The sequence below is a fragment of the Myripristis murdjan genome, chromosome 21 (genome assembly GCF_902150065.1).
Source record: "Myripristis murdjan chromosome 21, fMyrMur1.1, whole genome shotgun sequence".
NCBI lineage: Eukaryota > Metazoa > Chordata > Actinopteri > Holocentriformes > Holocentridae > Myripristis > Myripristis murdjan.
Window position 1 is genome coordinate 13,340,001 of NC_044000.1, and position 17,576 is coordinate 13,357,576.

At 40.6% G+C, this 17,576-nt stretch overlaps 2 protein-coding genes across 2 annotated transcripts; both read left to right on the forward strand.

The window, feature by feature from the left end:
* The first annotated feature begins 2,969 nt into the window (after nt 1–2,969).
* On the forward strand, nt 2,970–6,956 carry cryba2b (crystallin, beta A2b). The gene is made up of 5 exons (XM_030080802.1): nt 2,970–2,992; nt 3,962–4,149; nt 5,679–5,820; nt 6,156–6,298; nt 6,716–6,956. The coding sequence occupies exons 2-5, from the start codon at nt 3,992–3,994 to the stop codon at nt 6,861–6,863; spliced, it is 591 nt and encodes a 196-aa protein (XP_029936662.1). The 5' UTR covers nt 2,970–2,992; nt 3,962–3,991; the 3' UTR covers nt 6,864–6,956.
* A 4,960-nt stretch (nt 6,957–11,916) lies between these two features.
* Nucleotides 11,917–14,935, forward strand: fev (FEV transcription factor, ETS family member). Its single transcript, XM_030081292.1, has 3 exons — nt 11,917–11,965; nt 12,777–12,848; nt 14,394–14,935. Exons 1-3 carry the CDS (start codon nt 11,917–11,919, stop codon nt 14,933–14,935), a joined length of 663 nt encoding a protein of 220 aa, XP_029937152.1.
* The last annotated feature ends 2,641 nt before the right edge of the window (nt 14,936–17,576 follow it).

Below are 17,576 nucleotides of genomic sequence, written 5' to 3' on the forward strand. Positions count from 1 at the left end.
TGTCACACAGTGCAACATTATCATACCACTGCATCCAGAATTTGAAGCTGAAAAGTAGGAGCTCAGAGGTGGCTACATATAAAGATGAAGGATAAATGCATATGAAAAAGGTGACCAGTAGATATCAAAGTGAGGAGTAATGAATGGCTTTGTTCTACAGAGTGTGAGATAAGGATTCAAAGCAGAACTGTACGAGACCCTGTAAAGGACTGCACTGTTCCTGACTCATGCAAATACCCCCAGCTGAATTTAACAGGGAAATGAGCAGTGTGTGTGTGTGTGTGTGTGTGTGTGTGTGTGTGTGTGTGTGTGTGTGTGTGCGTGCCTGTGTGTCTCTGTGTGTCTGTGTGTGTGTGTGTGTGTGTGTGTGTGTGTGTGTGTGTGTGTTATACATGTGGTCTTTCAAACCCTCTTCATCAGGTCTGGTTAGAAGAGTCCACTGCAGGCCCATCCCTTCATGTACACACACATATAAACACACACAATATATGTCTGTACACACTTCTTTCCTTCTGCTGGCTCGTCACCTGCCCTGGGAGCAAGCATTCACACACACACACACACACACACACACACACAATCACACACAGACATGCACATATGAAGGTAAATAGAAGGACAGCGAATGGGTTAATGGAAAATAATGAGAAAGCTGCTAATACAAGCAAACTGGCCACACCCACACACACCCACAGACACACACAGAGTGGTGCCAAAACTAGCCAGGTGACACACTGTATATGTAGACTAAGACATAATTGTATGAATCCAAAGGGTGAAAAATTATTGTTCACAAGTGTATTAACATTAAAATAACATTAAATTAAAAGATTCTAACATTTATATAAGAGACTCAGTAATAGTATGACATAAAGATAATAAGGCAGTTTCTGCAATGTGTACACTTTCTACAGCTGCCATCATAGAATGGTATTATTTCTTTAATAGATGGGTTCCAGCATTATTTAATGCCTGGAGATTCAACCGCATTCAGCTTCATTAAATTAAGTCTTTACCTTGGCAGCACATTAGCCCTCTGGGCCTTATGCTGTGCACCAGTGCTTGAGTGAAATGTCGTTTCAAGAATTTGATCTGAATGTCAATGCCATGTCAGCGCATTGAAATTATTTCTTCAGCCCTATGGTTCTGCAGGGCTAAACAACTGGCCAGTTGCTGAATGTAATGATCAGCAGTATCAGTGACAGTACCATAATAACAGCAATGATTGTTCCTTTGAAGGCAGGACATCTTTGCCACTATAAATGTAATGAAGATATTTACCACTAGGTGTCACTAAAGATACAAGAATTACATAACAAAAGTCCTTTCTTGACATTACAGTCCACATATTGCAATCAAAACTGGCATATTACACTGATGAAATGAACTCTGTAATGATAGAGCGAGAAGGCTGCATTTCATTTGGCAATAAAGAGATTTTGTTACTGCTCACTAGTAATGAGGAGGCCATTAAAAATTACATTTTTTTCTAGCCATGTGTGTAAAAATGATCTTTGTGTGTTATCCATGGCTGCATGCTGCAGCACAATGGACTATTTGCTGTATTTTAACAAAGGAAGTGCCACTCCATACATAAGGGACATGTAGTTCATACATGTATACTAAACAATGATGCATAGCAGAATCCAAGCCAACAAAGGGGGAGCCCGTTTTACATGTAAGCCACAAAAAACACAGAAACAATACAAGTCACTGGCAGAGAATGAGCACAGAACAATCTATATTGTACATGACTGTGTTTTCAGCTCATGATGCTAAAGGACCTATAGAGAAGACTTTGCACAGAGCAGTTGTGTGCAAATATCAAAAAAGGTTGCTGAAAAAGGCTTACAAAAACTAAGCATAATGCAATTCTGACTGCACCCATTATGTGAATGATCTCCTATGTTGTAAACATATTCTATAATATACTTTCTAATATTGAAAATACATTTTATTTGTCAGTGATGTATTCATATTTATTTTCCATTCCAGTTAAAAGCCCCTTTAAAAATAATTAAATACATAGAATTTTTTAAAATTAATTCCTACAAAACAATGCATTTCATATTTATTATTGTAGTATGGGGGAATTGGTGCAGTTGGGGTCACACAGGGGCTATGTGGTATACAAATCTCTTTCCTGGGTCATGTATAATACACCCTCCTGTCAGTCTAATAACTTGACATTGTACAGAGTATGCTGATGGTGGAGTCATGGTATCCCCCCCTTCCTTAGTGATTCCTCACCTCCTCAGCCAAATGGAGTCAGTGTTGTTGATATGTTTCAAAGGCTGCCATACAAGTGGATAGGGAAAGGAATGCAGAGCAGGCATCCCAATTTTGCTTCAGTCCTAGCCAGAAACCACTCCTCTACTGTAAGTGGATTAGCTAAAGCTAGCTTTTCACTATAGAACCTCAACCAAACCACTGATTCAAGATCATTTTTTTACCTCGTGAGAGGGAAGGGGATGAGGATGACTTTTAAATGACATTGGAACGTGTCCCAACACTGACAGTGTGGGATGCCTAATGCCCTTTTCCCCACCTCTCCTCCAATTTACCTACTGAGAGAGAGAGAGAGAGAGAGAGAGAGAGAGAGAGAGAGGGGAGAGAGAGAGAGATAGAGAGAGGGAGAGAGAGAGAAGGGGGGGATCAGCTCACAGAATGTGTCTATTATCCTCCCACACCAATCGAAATGTTGTGTCAGTGCGTTGGCATTGTATAGTCCTGGGTCAAGCTGCCACTGAGCATGGCTGCCATATTGATGACTAAGTCAGTTTGGGGCTCTGTGGACAATGGTGGTCTGGAGCCTCCACAAAGCGCTAGGCTAATGCTCCCCTTTCAGCCGTCCCGCTCAGCTGCTGAGTGTGCAAGGCTGGTGGGCGAGTGGTGCGGCGCTGGTCCAGGGGGCCTGGCCCTATAAAAACACAGGCACGGGTCTCTTCCCTGACATTGATTATACTGGATCTGTCCCACCTCAGTACTGTCTGTAAGTATATCAATACACTGCCTCAGACTCAGCTAAGGAACTGCAAATGAGGGACAGCTCTGTGCATTGGGATGGAGGCCCACAGCCACCAAGATACTGCCAAAGCTGTGTATTTGATAGATAGACAGCAGGCATGGATGCACTTAAACATGGGCGTCACTTCTGACTTATCCAGCGAACAAGCTGCAGTGTTATCCTTCTGCTGTTGGGGTTTGTACCTCAGAAGCCCTTTTTGCCCAGGAGGGAAAAGCGAACTAGATGATGCCTTACTGCTAGCTTTGTGTTCTATGTGAAACGGTCATGTGGACATTTCTGAGAACAGGAAGGAGCGAGATTTTTGAACTGCTCTCCTGAGTTGTTCAGAGATACAAATTCAAAAGCTTCTGAGAGATATCACATCCCTACAAGCTACCATTTAGGGACATGCAGTTTGCTGCTTTCTCATGCACTGGTTTCATCTAGAATCATTACAGTGTAAGTTTATTTTGCGTTGACAAGACTGTAAGCTAAATCTCCTTTTCGAATCTCCTTGCCAGAAACAGAAACAAATAGCTTATATGGGAGCTTTTGATGAATGGGAGAAATTTTTCACTCTTGACAGCATTGGACTGTGAACGAACAAATGTTTCTAACTTAATCAGAGACAAGAGATATTGTACTATACCTTATGCCACCAGCACAGTACCATTATGCTGGCTTTCTGTAGCTACTCATTTTTCTTCAAGGGAAAAGACAAAGTGTCTAGTCTTAATCCAGGTCTTAGACCAGACTCAGACGCTCAAGAAGTTTACTCCCTCAACATTTGACATTCATTCATTTTCCTAAACAGTTGCCTTTCCTTGATCATTCATTCACTTTTTGGCCCCCATCACGCCTCATCAGGAGGTCAGTCTTCCCATGATTCTTACTCCATATTTTCCATCCATTTGAACCCTTTCTAAAACTTTTCAAACCCTCTTCCCTGGTCAGAGAGTAACCCCCAAGGAAGAAGCAGCAGCCATGAACACTCAACAGATGGAGCAGATGGGCAAGTTCAAGATCACAGTCTGGGAGGAGGAGAACTTCCAGGGTAAGCGCTGTGAGTTCATGCTGGAGTGCCAGAACATCATGGAGAGGGGCTTCAACAAGATCCGCTCCATCAAGGTCGAGAACGGACCGTAAGTTGCCTTTTTGTTTGAATTATTGTTTCCCATATGAAATTCTGGTTTATGTTTTTTTTTTTTTTCTTATTGTCTCCATCTTCTTTTTTACTTTCACTTTCACACCTACCCTCTTTGCTTCTCCATTTTTGTTTTTCATTCCATCTCCTCTGTGGATCATTCAGTCATTCAGATCATTCAGATTTGACCAATTTCTATCTCTCTTTAAACATATAGTCATTTTTTTTTTTGCTAGCATGCATGTCTAAGTCCTGATGTTTCAACAATTAGAAAAAAATAGAGTTAGTCATTTCTTAGAGTTTGTCTAAAATTGTCAGCTGGAAGTAAAATTATGATTGGATATCTATCTTTTGACAGCAGAAACTGTATTTGAAGGTGCTACAAAAAGTGAAGCAGTTCCATACAAAACTAGACTTATTGTCACATATGTTTACTTTCAAAACATGTGGTAGCTACAAGTCATTAATTCAACATGCAAAGCAGATGTTTTGCCAGGAAATTATTCTGATTTGCTGTGACTCTGGATAGAGGTTTCTGAGTGTTATGCAGAGGTATAAGTGAAACATTCGGTATCATGTTGGTATGTAGTATTTATTGAAGATGTCAGTTAAAGCATGCTGAATTTTCAGTGATATTGCAGCTGCAGTAAAACCAGTGGAAATCTGGGCCCTATACCAGTTTACTTCATTGCCAAATCATAAAATGCAGTTTTATTCCTGTTTTAATTTTCACTTCTTAAAAGTAGCAAAACTCAAATAGTGATTTTGATGCTTTGGGTGACTATTATGCATTAAATATTATAACCAAATGTTTGATTTGCTCTGAAGTGACAGCAGAAAAATAACTAACACTGAAAGCAGGTCAGCAAGTACAAAAGGCAGAATTACCTCAGTCATTAATTACAGCCTAAACAGTGTTATTACGTTGGTAGTTGTCATGTATGGTGTGTGTGTGTGTGTGTGTGTGTGTGTGTGTGTGTGTGCACGCGCGTGTGGATGTGGATATGTGCATGTATCTGAGTGTGACTCAGTTGTAATATGTATAGACCATGTGCGGTTGCCGGCTGTGAGCCAGAACGGCTGACTGACTGACTGGCGATCAGATAAAAAGGCCCGGGTGCAGCAGCAGCAGCTGCAGTGGTAGCAGGAGCAGCACTGTTTAATGTTTGCTTTGGGCTTTTGTGCTCCTAGTAACAAAGGAGGAGTGTGCTGTTTTCACTGGAGGCAATTCAGTGGGCGCTGGGCTGTATTGTTTAACTAACATGACACTTTCAATGTTGTTGCACTTGGGCACATTCTATTTGGTGGTTCTTTGTTGCTGTGTGTGTGGGAGGGACAAGCTCTCTGTTTCTTTCCTAATTTATTTATTTTTTTGGTCTAGCTTGCATTTTCCATTTTCTCTTTTATCTGGCCCTCCCTAATCTTCGCCTTTTTCCTTTTCCACATTTGATCAACTTTTCTCCACTATGCCCTTCTCGCTTTGCCTCTCCCTAACACCCTCTCACCTCTCCTCCTCTTTTTATCTAGTTGGGTGGGTTATGAGTACCCCGAGTTCCAGGGACAGCAGTTTATCCTGGAGAAGGGTGACTACCCTCGCTACGAGGCCTGGAGTGGAAACAGCAGCTACAGAACCGAGCACATGCTTTCCTTCAGACCCATCAAGTGCGCTGTAAGTTTCCCCACCTCAATTCTCCTTCTTATGTCCCTCCCCTTTACCCTTTTGTCTTTTTGCCACTCAGTCTCCATCAAGTGCTACGTATAGTTTATATCCCTGCCCCTCCTTCTCTTGAACTCTGCCCCCTTCTTTCATCCATGTAATTTATTTTATTGTCATACTCCTAATATTTCAGCAATTATAGCACTTACAGTTGATCAACTAACATTATTGAATTTTATAATTCCAGTTTATTTTACATGTTGGCACTGGAGGCCTGCTTTCCATCTGGTCCTGTTCTGCTACACTGACAGCTCGATTGACAACTTCCATCTTTTCTCTCTCCAAAGAGCCACAGTGACAGCAAGGTGACCCTGTACGAGTGTGAGGACTTCCAGGGCCGTAAGTTTGAGATGTGCGATGACTACCCCTCCCTACAGGCCATGGGCTGGTGCAGCAAGGAGGTGCCCTCCATCAAAGTTAACTCTGGCGCGTAAGTCACACACGTGTCTCTCTGTTTATTGGTCTTTATCTCACATTGCCCTTCTTTTCCCTTTGTGGTTTCCTCTCTCATCCCAGTCTGCTTTTACTCTGCATCGTAGATATAGGTTTTGTCAAGTAATTTATTAGGCAGTGAGTGGTGATTCATTGGAAGCAAAGGAGCATGCTTAGAGATTCTGATAATTGAATCTGACTGGGTGGGATTTGTAAAGTTGTTTTTTCAAAATGTGAAAGTGAATATCCTGTTGGACGAGTAAACTATCCCACTCATTTGATTAGTTTCATTTAACTTATATAAATGGTTTAAATTTAAATTTAAATTGACTCCAATGACTGTTTGAGTCATGACTGGTTTTATTCAATGCCTTGACCTGACCTGTCTCTCTGTCTCTCCCTCCCTCCTCTCCAGCTGGGTGGCCTACCAGTTCCCTGGTTACCGTGGCTACCAGTACATCCTGGAGAGAGACAGACACCAAGGCGAGTACAGAAACTACAACGAGTACAGCACCCAGGCCCACACCAACCAGGTGCAGTCCATTCGTAGGATCCAGCACTAAGCCTTCGTTCTACCTATGTGACCCGACCCGAAAAACCTCTTCTCGAACCCTTTCCTCCATGCGAACCCGGACAGACTACCACCACAGAGCAGTAGATGGCCAAACTCTTCCTATCTGTCTATGGCTCTGCATGTATCATTATCTAACGACCTACTTTTACTACCATGCTATAGCATGTTCTTGAAATAGGCAATAAAGGCTTTTCTTCAAAACTACAGTTTGTGAATATTCCTTTTTTACATAAATATTATCACCATCAAATAATTACAAAATAAATGAATAATATCAAGCAAAATGTTGGCTCTGATTGGCTACATGAAGCTGCCAATCATTTTCACCTGTGGTAATTGCACAAGAGTCATATCACAGGAGCACCAGTGTGGCAAAACCAGAGCCTGCATCTCATTCTCTTTTAGGTATACAAAACAGGTTGTTTTCACAGCTAGTTTTTGCTTTGTATTTAGTGAAAGGGGCATAAATCACCCCTTTTAGTTAGCATTCATGGAAAGATTTTATTCAAATCCAATCTCTCTGTTAGGCTTTAGGATGTGTAATATTGTTCTTGTCGGACTGTAATCTCATTTCCAATAAACAAGAGCACGATATCACATTTGTTTCTAGTATTTGTTCCTCTATTACTACAGGCACAGCTTGCTAAAACAGCCCAGAAAACGTGGCAATTTCTAAACTAAAATACTACCGCTGTTCATCTCATGGCCAACTGAATGCTTAACAGAGACACAGAAACCATAGTTTTTTAAAAAACAAACAAACAAACAAACAGACAAAAAAAAAAAAAACACATACAATGCGTATCATCTTTTGACAACTGAGCTGAATTAATCAAACTGACATTTAATCACTCCTGCCTGTCTAATCTATTTGCTGTGGTAAGAGACTGATTTGGCAAAAAGTCAATTCATTGTCATTTTTTGATGGCAACTAAAACTAGGTGTTCCATTATCCCCTGGTGTCATTTATACATTCATCATTTCTTTTGTTTCATTATTCTTTGAACCAAAAGTTACAAAATATAAAACCCTCTACTCCCTGCACAGGTCCCGGGAATGATGGATTTCTGCCATGTGATGTCAGTGTACTGTTATCTAATCCTGTTATTGCTGGACATACTGCAGGTGCATAAGCACTGTCCAAGGTCCTGAACACTGGGTATATAACTGGCCTATAGGACGCCACAGTTTACCATAACCAGAGTGTAGTGAAGTAGGTCAACTATCTCCACCATGATTCACTCATCTTCATGTGGCAAATAACCATTTATTCAAACAAATATCAACTATATTTTAAGAAAACTTTCACTCGCAACCCCCTTAAAAACCCCTGTCCCCAAATCCCTTTATACTAATTACAGTGATAGCCTACACTGCATTTACATAGCGCCTCAACAGAGTCTCTCTTTTTTGGAGTACACTGGTGAGGAGATTCCAGGTAAAAGTCATCATCCCTTATTAATTTAACCTATTGCAATTATACTAATCATCTACAGGGAAAAGGAAGTAGACAAGTTCTTGAAGATCTGCCTCTCTTTCCTCAAGAGCAGCAGACAAGGGCGGGTATGGATTGTGCAATAGCGGCTGCAGCTCAATATTAGGAGCAAGTGCAAACAAGTCAGTACTATGATTTTCATACCATAATGATGTAAATGTGCCTAAAAGGTAGGTAAACTCTATTCAGCTCTGCAAATATCCATGCACATAACTCCTAGCGTCAAATCTACCCAGCAATAGTATATCAATTGTTTGTTTATTCTAATGCGACATCATCACGTTCCTCTTGCAGTCACACGCTGGCATCCTGGAGTGTGTTTACCTCCACACACACTCCTCCCGTAGGTCCAGGACGTGGGATTCCGTGTTACACACCCTCGCGTCTGCATTCGCTCACAGTCCCACACCCAAAACAGGATCTCTTAATCAATGTTCAACCATACGCACACACCTTTCTCAAATATACATTCCTCTGCGGACTGATTAAAACGGCTGCACTGTGGCTTGCAGAGGAGTAATACAGTGATACCCTGCGCTGAATGCAAGCAGGGCCTAAACGGGGCCACCAACTCATTTCATGGAGTGGATTGGTTAGGTGATTCTAGATAAAAGTCATCATGCCTTACTGACTGACAGATGCGAGTAGGCCTGCAGGTTGGTTAGTACAGATGAGGTGTTTGGTCGCATAACCCGGGGCTTCAAGGTAAGTCCATCGTTACGCAAGGCTTTAGATGGAGACTTTGCTCTGAGGATTAACGGTGAGCATAATTTTGTGAAAACGGAATTTATATGCCTGCAGCTTCTCGTGATGGATTGCTCTGCTGACAATTTTAATAACGGGCAGTTCAAGGGATCCAGAGATAGGCTAGGTTTTAAATAGATGTAATAATAATAATACTAATGACAATAGACCTGAATGTTCGTATCCGCCTATATGGCCTATTTTTTTCAGCTCTGTCTCACTCTAATTCCTCATTGGATTCTTGTAGACAACCAGTTCCAGAATTACTACGGCAGTGCAGGGTAAATGTATCCAAACCTCTCTGTTTGTTTTTTCACTTGTACCCATCGACCAACACTTTGTCCTTTCTGAGTATAGCTGTTAATAGCAACAGATTGATCTACGTTATCGGGGTATGGTCTTAAAGGGGGGATATGGAAAGCAAACATAAACCAGTGTTTTTCTGAAAATGTTTAATGTTTTTGTTTTGTATCGGTGCCTTATGATGATCGCCGACTGGAGCCTCCCTTTTTCGTTTTCCACGCCATCACTGCATTTAGGCCTACAGTCCAGCTTTCGAGGCTTGTTTTAAGTTGCCTGCGACTTGTACTTGGACACAGGCAGCTAAAGCAAGTCTGGGACGCAAGAGACACACCTACCAGCCTGGAGGACGCACGGCCACACGGGAGGAGGAGAGACATGAGGGGTGTCAAACTCACCTTTCAGTTCAGGAGGGAGGGACACTTATAGGATTTGCTAATGAATGTCACATAAACCGGTCACACCAGGTTTTTACTTTCTTGTTCGTGACTTCTTGACTGGAGGAACGTCCTTAAAACATCATGTGAAAATAATACGCAAAGGAATGGAGCTAATACCATAAGCAGTTTAGTTTAATCCACTACAACTGCAATCTGCTTATGCAAAGTTTGATTAAATGAACACACACCTACAAACAGTGACTTTCTTAAGTTAGTGTATACCTAATATTGTAAACATACATTCAACAGTCTACACTGAATGGACAGGAGTAAAATAATTCATTATTCAAACAGATCAACAAGTAACCGAAGCCACACAATAGGCTATAGCCTGACAGCCTGATCCATCTGGAACATGTATACAGTAAGGGCAGACTCTTAGGCCAGGTGGGAAGGGGAAAGGGTATAAAGAACCACTGGAGATGCTAGAATAGATGATGAATGATTAACATGGAGCAGACCTAATCTTCATTCACACTGAATGCACTCAATACAGAAGGCCAAAAACACAAAGTATGACTGCACATAAAGAACCAAGCTATTTCTTACCATTCCTCCAACTCCTTGAATTGACACTAGAAGTTATACAAAACACAGGACTGTCAAATTGGCATATTGGCATATGGACGTGGACAAAAAAAAAGCTGCAAATTTACCTTTTTGATGTGGGCTCAAAACATTACAATTTAAATTTAACTTTGCAAGATCAGGCAATGATAACAAAGATTCTGATTCAGTTTTTTTTTTTTTTTTTTACCCCTTTGTCTTAATGCCAGGAAGTCTTACATCTCTTCATAGGGATTTCAGCACTGTATCTGGGCAAAGCTCTATCATGCCTGGGGTTTGGACATATCCAGGGGAGACCAAATGAATACATGCGCATAAACTGTTAACATTTGTCAAGTTTGAATTATTTCCAGCGTATGTCACATTACATTTTCCCTGTTGGCTTATTAATGATAGTCTTGTTGCTTTAAAGTTTAAGATGGATTCTTAACACTACATTGATTATAGCCGATTGAACAGTACAATTCGTATTATCTTCAAATCCGAATTAAAACAGATGATTTGCTCTATCACGGCCTGTATGTGCTTTGTTCCTGCCTAATATTTATACCTAAATAAAATGCTTTGAGTTTTTGTGCCGCCTTGAATTCATTTTGATCTTTGTTATTTGGGAACAGAGTGAGTCACTTGGCATTTTTTCTTTTTCTTTCTTTCTTTTTTTGGGGGGGATCTGTGCGTGATTCTATTGACAGCAGCATAATAGTTATAAATGGATTTGATATAATCCTATGGTAATGCGTCTATACTCTGTGGTAAGAAGATGACATAAGAAGCATATTTCCTGATAGACATTTATATTCACAATTCAAGCACATAATTTATAGCACAGGTTAGCAGAAGCTTAAAGGCCTCACACAGGTCACTATCTCTAGAAACACTAAATCATTACAAATATAGCTTATATGACTCATACGTCAATGACTATCAGAAGCCATGGTTTTAGACTTACAACCTCATTACCCTCGGATTGAGGCTGTATAACCTTAAACCCACAAACAGAAGGTTGGGGGAGATGAAATGTTCTTGTTTTCTCATGTGCACTGAGGCGTGTTTTTCAAGGTAAATATTCTTTTTTCCAACATGAAATAGGTCTTTGTTGTTTGCCGAGAGGTAAAGAGGCGGAAAAGTGAGGAGGATCTGAACTGGTTTCCATGTCAAACACTTCAATTCACCATAGAAACTCAGATCTTAACGCGGAAACTTTATTAAACTGTGATGGCGGATTGATAAGGGCCGAATTTCTATCGGCCTCTTTTTATTGTGGGCACCGGGCGGGCTGACAGAGGTAAATTGCTCTTTTAATTAAAGCAATGCACCAGGGGAAATTGCTGTCTGAATATTGTCTCAGAGATGGGGGCCAGTGACAGTTGCCTGGAAACTTCAATCTGTCCACCCGCATTTATTCCAGATCACAGTTATGAGATAAAGTTTAATAAAAATCTTTTCCTCCGCCACCAACGAAATGAAATCCAACCCTTTCTGAACAACTGAACACAATGAGACAGGACAGCGGAGGAAACCTCATGTTCAACATGTATCTCTCAGGTTTGTCCAGCTGAAATTATAGAAATACTGATTTTTTTTTTTAATATTCTGTGGAGGAAGACGGTGTTTAGTCATGTCCTGAGGCAGCGATGCTCCGTTTCCAGGGCAGGCGATTGTTCAGCCTTTTCAATCTGAAAGCCCGTCTGCTCTTTTGTCGGAAATCGGAAATCCTTTTTCCTGGACGCGTTTCCTGGCTTCTTGGAGGGGAGACCGCAAAGAGGAGATGCTTCAGGCATTAGTTACAGACTGGACGAGGATACAATTAGGATTTTAATTATTACTTTCATCTTTTGTTGAGATTTTGCGACTTTTCATATTTGTACATCGGGCAAAATAGTGGTTAATTTTGCATTGCTTGCAAAAAATATTTACCTTAACTCATTTTCATTGAATTTTAAATACTTAATTTTCTGTAAACTGGTTTAAAATCGGCCAGGATGGTGATACATTTGTTTCCACTGGAAACTGTCTGCTTCCTTGAATCCTGTGTAACGTTTCTGATAGGTCACTAGTGTGTTGATTTGTCTGTTTTACACTGATATTGTTCCAAGGCGTTGACACTGATTTCTGGAAAATTCCCGAAACAAGTGGAATTGTCTCACCTAATTACATTAGCATTCTCATTTTCCAGTTAAGTACTATTTTAAGACATAAAATGAGTACGAAAATGAGACTTTTAAAGCGGATACATTTGCAGTATTGGCTATAAGATCTCTTATAGCAGGCCTTTACCTTTCCATATCCTGTGCATAACTCTCAGAATAGGACGAGTGGGCATGATGGTGTTGACGATATGTCTCTCTCATTTCAGATCCAACAGAAAACCTGTTGAAAGAAAGCAAAGGAACATCTTGGGGTCCAATAAATACAGGAGTACAAAAAGGTAAGAATATGGAGTCTTGGCAATCCCTGTCATTATTATCATCATTTTCATCGTGCCTTGGCATGCACAATTATATGGTTTTAATATAATTCCCAATTTTAAGAGTTCCAGTACTCCAATACATTATTTGAACAAAATACATGCATGTTCTGGGATAAGATTGGAGGATTAAAAATAATTCGAGGAGTCAATGAAATATTGTGAAAAGCACAGGTATTAAAAGTAATCAGGTATTTATGGCCTATAAACTAAATTATTGATATACGCTTCAATAATGTTTATTAATAGACTTACACGTATCATCCAAAGAGGCTTTTCTAAATCTTCATCTTTTCTAAATGTGTAAACTCAATTATGGATCTAAGGATTCTCGGTATTTATACAGTTGCCCGTCCCGTTTATTGTGGTCTGTTTTGCCAGGATAATATTTGGAAGCAATCTAAAAGTGCAATTTGCAAGCATTTTATAAAATTATTATTTTTTCTGTCTCCCACATTTGTGCTCCTTAAAGCGCGCTGTGCTCTCCATATTAATCTTGTATTGTCCAGTCTCACCCATCCTCAGCTTCAAAAATTACACCACCTGTCGTTCTTCTGCGTCCCCACTGATGCTGATATGCCGATAACGTGGTGTCATATGATCTGGGTCGATTAAATTAATTTTTGTGGGCACGATGAGTGCGCCGATGCAATTCCATGCGCAAAAAAAAGCAAAATACGGTCACAGTTTCTGCCATAATATTCAAAATATAAGTAAATATAAATTAAGAATAAGTCCTGGCAAGCGTTTTCAAAATAGGCCACACATAAATGGAGCCTGAAATATGCACCTATAGTTACAAAAGGCTTTCAGTAATTATTAGATAATGCAAGCTGGGAGAGGATCATATTTCAGGATTGGGCAGTTATTTAGGAAGCTCTTCAACTATATTTTATGTCAGCTGGAGATTATATTTCTTGCATGTCGGGATAAATATATAATTATGGGAGTCTATTATTGCCTATATGATTAAGAGACATACGCTATTTATACAGTCTCCATCAGTATATATCACGTATAAAAATATAACTCGAATGTGGTTAAGAAATATAAAGATATACATTTTTTCGTCTGGGAGTTCAAATATTTTCCCTATGGGAGCCGGCCTGTATAGCTGACTTCACTAAACATATACATCATGACAAATCTCTGCTTCTATTATGTACAATGAAAAAGAAAAAATAAAAGCTCTTACATTGGTTAAAGTGCAAATAAATAAATATATTATTATTTGGTCAAATTAGGCCTAATAAATAGTGGGCGAGAATACTGCGTCAACAAATATCTTACTGACACACACACACAGCTGGAGGGAACACTTGCCCTGAATACCTTCCTGATAATAATTTTTAATGTTTCAGTTTTCACATACATTTCTGCTCTGTTTTTCTTCATTCTTACTCTACATCACAATGATAAAAACTAATTGCATTCACCTAGATTAACGTGGGGCCAGCTGACACCCATGATAATGTGTCATCCTCTCCCTCTCTCTCTCGCTCACAGGTAGCGGGCAGATTCAGCTGTGGCAGTTCCTGCTGGAGCTCCTCTCCGACAGCACCAACATGTCGTGCATCGCCTGGGAGGGCACCAACGGGGAGTTCAAGCTCATCGACCCGGACGAGGTGGCCCGGCGCTGGGGGGAGCGCAAAAGCAAACCCAACATGAACTACGACAAGCTGAGCCGCGCTCTGCGCTACTACTACGACAAAAACATCATGACCAAAGTCCATGGCAAGCGCTACGCCTACAAGTTTGATTTCCACGGCTTGGCGCAGGTGTGCCAGCCGTCCACCACGGAGCAAGCCATCTACAAGTTTCAGAGCAATTTCGCCCCGATACCCTTCTCCGGGATTTCCAAGTTGAACCTCGTTGCGCCCGGCGTTGGGCCGTCAGGTTTCTCCTACTGGCCTGGTTCCCCACCGGCGGCCCTGTATCACAGCCACAACCTCCAGCCTCCTGGGCCTTTTGGTACCGTGTCCACCTCCCACATCAGCTGCGTCAACAACATCAACAACCTGAATAACATCAACAACCACTACAACTGACTCGAAATTAATTTATTACACAAATTGGGATGGAGGAAAGAAAGAGTGTACCTAAATGTGACAGACGTGACAGCAAAAAACGACAGAGAAATTATTACAGAGCGTGGCCCTGCTGGCCAAATTACGCACAGCGGTTGCACTTTATGCACGGCTATTTCATAAGCTTAACTATAAATTCCAACACTCACAGTGCCAATGTCCCAATTCCAAATCAATCTTATACCTAAATCTGATAAAATCGGAAAACACTAAGATTTCCTGAAGGCTACCACATTACGAAATGAACAAATTTGAAACGATTATCTTACATGGCAAGAATGAGCGCTGTCTTTTTGTAATTTAAGTTCAGATCCCTTTCTTCTGCTTTGCTGCCTCTTTATTTTATTTTTGTCACCACGGTGTATCTATTGGCACCAATGTCACAGCAAATCATTTTTGGACTACCAGCGCCATCTCGTGGTTTTCAGGAATGCTAATAATTGTTGCACTGATTTTCACTTCGGTGTTGGAAAATTGACACCTGAGCGATTTGTTTCAGATGAATCACGTGAATCTGGCTTATGTTATGTGCTTGAAAAGAGCTTCTGCGCTCATAGTAACATAATAAACACTAATTCACTTGCAATACAAGATATGAAACCGCTGTACCAAGTTACAAGTCTTATAATTTGTGTGAAACAGGCTATAAAGTGAATAGCGAAAGAGAATGTGAACTCCTCTGGAAATAGGATAGAGACCGGCGTAGGCCACAGCTGCATTTGAGTGATTTTTAAACAATTTAGAAGACATCCATTCAGAATACGCGCAACTAATAAATTACACCGATAAAAGAACTGAAAAATAAATAAATGCGAATTGTTATGGAATATCCTCTCTGTGACTACTTGTGTATTATTTCCGTGTCCTTTACAACGTCCAATACATTTGTGCTTAGAGTTTGGGAAAACATAAGCAACTTTTGTGTCACCTTTTAATATTACAGCATGGAAGCTATGCCGACAATTCATGTGTTGCTATTAATCCAAGTAGACCTATGTGTTGGGACTTATTCGAAATAGATTCTACCGAAATGGCACACTCTTTTAGAGAGCTTGATTTGTAATCATTTTTGCACTCAGCCGTATTACAGGTAAGAAACAAAGAATGATGATGGAATAGTGTAAGGTTAGACGAGAAACCTGAGTGCTCACAGTCATGGTGATTTTTAGTTGGTCAAAATGTTGAGCCAGAGCTGGTGGTATGACATCCGGGATTAGAGTCCTTTTCAAACGTACAATCCAGTGTGCTGTCCATATTGATTCAATTTACCAAACAATTACCTGAATTACCATCCACTTGAAAATTTCTTTAATATTAAAATTGCATTCCAGTAATACGAGAAGTCCTCGTATGCCCAGCCTTTCATCCATGCACTTCATTTTAACACTGTGATCTTTGACTTGTATACCCATACAGGTTATTTCTAAAGTGCTTTTGAATTTTGAAACATTGGTTGTACATTTTATGTTGTGGTTTGCTGCCGCAGTTTCTGCTCAGAAAATAGAGAAGTAACTTTTTTTACTGCCACAAGGGGGCGCTGCAAATCTTCCAATACAACAACAGGGTTTACATAAGCTGGTTGACGGCATACTGAAAAAGGAGTAGATTAACCCAAAGCAATTCTACAAAGATTTTCAGACATGTAGACTTAAAAATGTAATGTCATTTTCATGAGAGTTTTACAGCCATTATTTAACAGTGCCTTGCCAGTCAGTAAGTGGATGTGAGATAAAGGAAAGTTTCAACTGAAAGCCAGTGGAATTGAAAGCTCTGGAATTGATATATCAGAATATTTTTATTTTTTATATTATTAGTGTAGTATGATGCTTCCCTTTTAGTGCTGTAATGTTGGATCAGTGATCTATTACTTTATTTTGACATACAGTCGGCAGTATTCCCCATATTTACCAGCGGGTGTACCATTCAGTTTTGATGGAGCAAAGATACTACTTGTCCGTGTGTGTGTGTGTGTGTGTGTGTGTGTGTGTGTGTGTGTGTGTGTGTGACCTGCATATTAATAGAACAGACTTGGGGGTCGCTATTGACAACAGAGTAGCCTATCTCTCTCTCCCCTGTTTCTGTTTCTGTTTCCTTCTCCTCCCACCCTCCTCGCTTTTTCCCCACTGAGAATATGAATGATCTCATTTACTTGCCTCTCTCTCTCTCTCTCTCTCTCTCTCTCTCTCTCTCTCTCTCTCTCCCTTTCTCTCTCTCCCCCCACATACAATCTCTACTTGCCTCCTTGCCTAAGTCCTTTACCTACTGAGCCCTACTAACAGTGTGACCAGCTGACACAGTTACAAAACAGACTTAGCCCTTGAATGGAAAGGAATAGTAAGGACAGCAGCTCACAAATGAACATTTGCCCCCACCCACCCACCTCCACACACACACACACACACACACACACACACACACACACAATTTGCTTATTTTATTTCATATCTTGTCTCACTATAACAGCATACGTCCTAAAAATGTGTGTTCAGGCTCATGTGGACGACACACAACATATTGCACCAGAGTGCAGCCACAGGCTAATTTGTGGACTATTATGCTCCCTGCATAACAATGCGTAGCCTATTGCAGACTCCACAGGGAT

Coding starts and splice junctions, on each gene's coding strand:
- cryba2b (XM_030080802.1), top strand. CDS start 3,992: ATGAACACTCAACAGATGGAGCAGATGGGCAAGTTCAAGATCACAGTC. Junction 4,150..5,678: donor ATCAAGGTCGAGAACGGACC/GTAAGTTGCCTT, acceptor CTTTTTATCTAG/TTGGGTGGGTTATGAGTACC. Junction 6,299..6,715: donor ATCAAAGTTAACTCTGGCGC/GTAAGTCACACA, acceptor CCTCCTCTCCAG/CTGGGTGGCCTACCAGTTCC.
- fev (XM_030081292.1), top strand. CDS start 11,917: ATGAGACAGGACAGCGGAGGAAACCTCATGTTCAACATGTATCTCTCA. Junction 11,966..12,776: donor GTTCAACATGTATCTCTCAG/GTTTGTCCAGCT, acceptor CTCTCATTTCAG/ATCCAACAGAAAACCTGTTG. Junction 12,849..14,393: donor AAATACAGGAGTACAAAAAG/GTAAGAATATGG, acceptor TCTCGCTCACAG/GTAGCGGGCAGATTCAGCTG.